Consider the following 5,505-nt stretch of genomic DNA (forward strand, 5'->3'; position numbering starts at 1 on the left):
TGAGAGACATGTTCAACAAATAAACTGTATTATGACACATTTAAATGCCGAAGATAAAGATGATAACATACTTTGTATTCAGGTCAAATTTTCAAAACAAGCAATCTACTTAAAAAAATTGCTTTTGGAAATAAATCCTTATTGCATTTGAGATTGATTGATATGATATGATTTCATTTTCTTATGAGAATAATAAAGTGCATAATAGGTAGTTGATCCAATTTAAATTAAAGTTTATAGATGCTCTGTTGTGACTAATATTACTTTTTAAATGTTCGTTTATTAACTGTAGTTGAAAAATAAGTACACCTCTGGTATAGAGAGTCTACTTGGAAAAGAAAAATACAGTTGTTGAAATTGTCTGGGGAGGTTCTCAGTAATCCAGGTCATGGTGAATTCTTGTTGAAATCTTCTTGTCGTGGGACCTGGACTTGAATTTTTTCAGTCCTGCTGAAGAAGCAGAACTGAAAAAGCCTCTCGGATGAAGGGTGACACGTCTCCAAGTGAAGAAATTCAAGTCCAGTTGCCACGACAGGAGGATTTTGATAAGAATGGTTATAATTCACTCAGGTCAAGATAGTCATCTACATTGAATGAGGGTCTGTGGCTTATGCTCTTGGTTCTAGCTTCAGTTTGATGGGATTCTTGGGTGTGGTAAATCCATCAATTCCAAGCTCCATTGGAATCTGGAAAATCAAATAACAAATTATACTCACATCAAAATTCACTGTTGCAGAATCTGAAACTTTTTTAAAACTTAAAATCACTGACAATGGCCACTCACATATGTCTCCTTGCATGTGACAAAGCTGAAGTGCTGAAGGATCTCAATGATAACCAACTTCATCATCAAGAGAGCAAATCGTGTGCCGATACAGTTCCTAGGCCCAGCTCCAAAGGGAAGGAAGCTATATGGATCAATTTTGTGTTTGTTTTCTTTGCTAAATCTGGAAATGGTAAAAAAACACAAAACATTCCTATTCATTTAAATATGCAGGTGATATTTTAGGTGAGCCGATACCATCTGTCTCTTTTAATACGGTACCTTTCAGGTTTGAAAGATTCAGGTTCAGGCCACAAAGAAGGATCACGATGGAGAGCATAAACTGGCACCATGACGACAGTTCCACTAGGGATAGTTATACCATTGATTTCAACAGAAGCCTTTGCAATTCTCTCTAATCGATTCCCAATGGGATACAGTCTCATGGACTCGTTCAACACCATATCCAGGTATTCCATCTTCAACAAACCCTCATAAGTTGGTTGACACTGGATTGACAGAGAACAGGGAGTTGCAATCACCAGGCCATTTGCTGAAAATGGCTGAAAACTCAAAACTGACCTTTTCAGGAAACATTTCATCAATCTCCTGTTGAAGTATCTCTTGGATGTGAGGATGTGTTGCCAGGTTGTAAGCTATGAAGCCCAGTGTGCTGCTACTTGTTTCATAGCCAGCAAAAATGAATATCATGGCTTGAGAAAGAATCTCATGATCAGTCAGTCCTGCAACATCAATTTAACATTATCAAATACTGTCCACATATCACAACGCTTGACTGAATTTCAACAGTAGTCTTGTAATACCAACTTCTTTTATTCACAGAAACCCCCATTTTGAAATCAAATAAGGTAGGGATCTGGTGTGATGGTAACAGAATGAGGTCTTTTGGTCTACCTGCTACTGAAATGTTATTTCTTCAAGTGACAATATTTGTAACTATCCATTGTTTTTATATCTTCTCCCCCTTTTCCTTCACCTTTCTGCTTAGTGGCGCCCTCTTGGTTTTTCTCTGAGCTCTGAGAGTCCACCATCAACTGCATGAAGTCCACCCGGCCCTGAAAAAACAAAATTAGACTTATACTTTGTGATCAAGATAAAGCCACAGAACATTTTTAAGGCAGATCATTTGAACAGAAAATGCATTACAACCATCACATTAATTGGAGCATTACTGAATTACTTTGTGATTCTGGGAATGACGATCTGACTTGATTATTTTCAGAGAGTTGTAAAAGAAGGCCAACACATCAGCAGGAAAAAAAGACAGATCCATCGTCTCAAATATCGGCTTCAAAAAAGGAAAAAGAACTGAAATGAAGAAACACAACATGAAAATGATAGTTATTCAATGCAGTAAGACAAAAAAAAAATTGAATATCCGCAAAAAGTTTCTATTTTGACATACCTGCAAGGATGAGCAAGGGATTGAGGAAGTTGAACTTGACCATTTTCTTTATGTTTGTCACAAAAAGATCGTTGGGATTGTTGATGGAATCAATGTCCACACTAAAGGCTGAGCTGGTCACCACATCCATACTGTAAGGTCCAAATACTCTACCAAAACAAAAAGAGAACACATGATTGAACCAATAGGTCTTCATGAAGCGGTTACAACTCACTAATGCATCACTCACTCCTTAACATCAATGACTTCATCGTTCTCTGCTGACTGATGAAGCCTCTTGACCAGACTTTGTGAGTGCTTCACCATTATTGTGTACATCTGCCAAAAGCAATTGAAAAAATATTGTTGTTGTTTGGAGACACATCTGCACATTTCAGCGTCAATCTGCTGTGTTCATTCATACCTCTTTCAGTCGTCCAGTGGTGAATGAAGGTGAAAGTATGCTGCGAATCCTCTTCCACTCCTCATCTTTTATTATTGAAACGGCATCATTTAAGGGTCCGTTGAGGCCAATGTCCTGAGTCAGACAAACAGAGAATTCTGTGTACATAGTGTTTTTTAATTGATACTCTGGCAATAACATGTTTCTTTCTCACCCGTCTGTTCGTGAAGACCGAGTAACACTCCTTGACTAAGATGACTCTGATCATATCTGTGTCCATTACAGCCAATATAGGCTCTCTACCGTCATAAAACCTTTCAATGAAGCAGCAGACAGCGAAAGGTTTTAATTGGAGGATAATTTTACACTTTTTATATCCATATGTGAGGTATATATGAGGCCAGTCACTTACCCCCACAGTTTTCCATACTTCTGATAACATTGATAGTCGAAGTTGTGGACGCCCTAAGGGGGGATTTGCAAATATAATAAAATGCTATTGCAAAACAGCATCAAAATCTTTACAAAATGTATTCATTCTGTGCCAACTCACTTCAGAAAAACAATCTTGAAAATGTGTCTCACCTTTCTATACTCCAAAAATGTCCCAATAAAGGGTAAGGGTTTGGGTCCAGGAATACCCATTTTTTTGAAAAACCCATACGGCGCATATGCATACCTGTGGAATAATCATACCATTAGGAATTCATCTATAATTCAAGATTTCATTTTTTAATCAAACCCATGTTATGTTTCATTTCCTCTAGGCTGTTCCCCTCAGGGATCGCTTTCATCTGGCAATTATCTGCCTCCAACTAACCCTATTCTGTTTCTTCTTCTCTCATAACAACTAGCTGTGTGTTCTCTTTCCCTCTTTCCATCCATAAATCTCCTCTTTGGTCTTCCTCTCCGTCTCCTGCCTGGCAGTTCCAAACTCAGCATCCTTCGAGCCCGACATTAACAATTCTTCCTCTTAACATGTTCAAACTATCTCCTCTGAATTTATCTCCAGATCATCTAACATATGCCGTCCTTCTGATGGACTCATTCCTGATTCTATCCATCCTCCTCACTCCCCAAGAGAACCACATTATCTTCCTCTCTGCCTCTTGTCTTTTCCTCAGTGTCTCCGAACCAGACGACATCTTTGGTCTCATTGTCATTCGCTTCACCTACCTTACCCTGCATTCTTGCTGATATTCATTTCACTAATCACCCCTGACACTTTTCTCTACCTGTTTCAACCTGTTTGCATGTTTCTTTACCTCCACCTGCTTGCAAACATTTCTCCACCTCTAAACCCATGTTAGGATGAAAATAATTACTATCATTATTATTGTTTTTTTTTTTTTAAATGCATTCTTACTGCTATGTGTTCACTTTCAGCCTTCCATTTAAAATTATTGTTATTATTTTTATCATTATTTTCTAATATAGACAATATTACATCACAGTACTGCTGTACAGTAACTGAAATTTTAGTAATTTGCAAATTGAGGTTCTGGTAAAAGGATAATTGCATTAGTAAAAAAAAAAACCCATACATTACATACAGTATTTGTATTACAGAATATTTAAGAAAAAAAATCAACAAATTCATCTTTGAATAAATCTCAATCTCATTTTACTGTACACAATATTTTATGAAAGACTAAAAGAGCCTTTAATTGTTGGTCCTCTGCATTTGAACTGCCAACAGCATTTAATTTTTGTCCGACCTCGTCTCTGTGGTTTTGCAATCAGGGGCCCTTCGAATTCACATCTTTCAAATAATCCCATTTCTAAAAAACAAACACAAACAAACACAAACACAAAACACCCCTGACACTTTTACCCCTGTCACAATTAAATGCCCTTTTAGTCTTTCATAAAATATTCTGTACAGTAAGATCGAGATTTATTTAAAAATGAATTTCTTGAACTTTTTTTTTAACCAGATCAGCAGTGATAAGCAATTTTGCTTAGTCACTGGTAAAACCCGTACTGCGAACTCCCTGAACCAAAATAAAGTTGCAAAACCATTACACCGTTTTTTGTTTTTTTTTGTTGTTGTTTTTTTTTTTTTAAGATTACACAGTTTAACCAAAAATAGTTTGCGTTGTGTTTCAGCTCCCGGCAGGAATAAGATAATCAAATTAGTTTAAATAAAAACTACTGTAAATAAAACAAATCAGACAACAAACCAAGACCTACACCGCCACTAAAGTTAGGAAGAGAGCAAGCAATGTCCAGGTTTCGATGGAAAAGTAAGGAAAGAAGTCCATTTTTCCTCTTGCCCTTTCCGATGATCCCAAATCAAGTCAGAGAGAGAAGTGCAAAGTTCCTCCGGCTCTTGACTTTTCACACAGAAAGCCAACAGGTAAAGAAATTTTACATAACAGAGGTGCTTGTCAGGGCAGAATATACCATCATGGATGTTGTTGTTGGTCAGGTGTCAGTTTTAACTTCATACAACGCGTAATCACTTATCTTCATGTGTATAAAACAAACACATTCCAAAATAAATGTCTTGACAAATGTGTGGCCTCATATAAACACAAATACACATATTTTGTCAAATTATCAATGTTTTTCTTCGATGACTTTCCATACTTTTATATTGTTTTCAGTCATCCCCCGGGTTTCTACCACATTGAACTATTCCGTTTTACTGCGCATATGCAGATAATACCGGAAGTTAGTTGTTAAAAACAAATCTGTTGGCGGTGATTGGTCAGGAGGCACCGAAATGAGGACAGGTTACTCAAGCTCTGAAGGGTGAGGAAGGAGAACATGTTTTCAAAATACGTTGTAGTTTATTGCTAAAGGTGTTCACGAGTGTGCTGTGATCTTTAAGGATTCTATCCAGCGATACAAGTCAAAAGGAGTAGAAAACAAAGGTTGGTTCTTGGGCTATTAGTCATTTTGCATGCCCAATTTGTAAGCTGCCAATGA

General features: G+C 37.1%; 1 protein-coding gene across 1 annotated transcript; it reads right to left on the reverse strand.

Moving 5' to 3' along the window:
* Positions 1-4,934, reverse strand: LOC147214430 (cytochrome P450 3A27-like). The gene is made up of 13 exons (XM_086142113.1): positions 4,765-4,934; positions 3,157-3,250; positions 2,984-3,036; positions 2,786-2,885; positions 2,593-2,706; positions 2,419-2,507; positions 2,190-2,338; positions 1,965-2,092; positions 1,761-1,839; positions 1,346-1,506; positions 1,046-1,272; positions 785-947; positions 1-686 (listed from the first exon to the last, which is right to left on the reverse strand). The coding sequence occupies exons 1-13, from the start codon at positions 4,833-4,835 to the stop codon at positions 609-611; spliced, it is 1,506 nt and encodes a 501-aa protein (XP_085998239.1). The 5' UTR covers positions 4,836-4,934; the 3' UTR covers positions 1-608.
* Between the last annotated feature and the right edge of the window lie 571 nt (positions 4,935-5,505).

The sequence above is a fragment of the Fistularia commersonii genome, chromosome 34, assembly GCF_037954325.1.
Source record: "Fistularia commersonii isolate RoL2024-O1a breed Wild chromosome 34, RoL_Fcom_v1.0, whole genome shotgun sequence".
Lineage (NCBI taxonomy): Eukaryota > Metazoa > Chordata > Actinopteri > Syngnathiformes > Fistulariidae > Fistularia > Fistularia commersonii.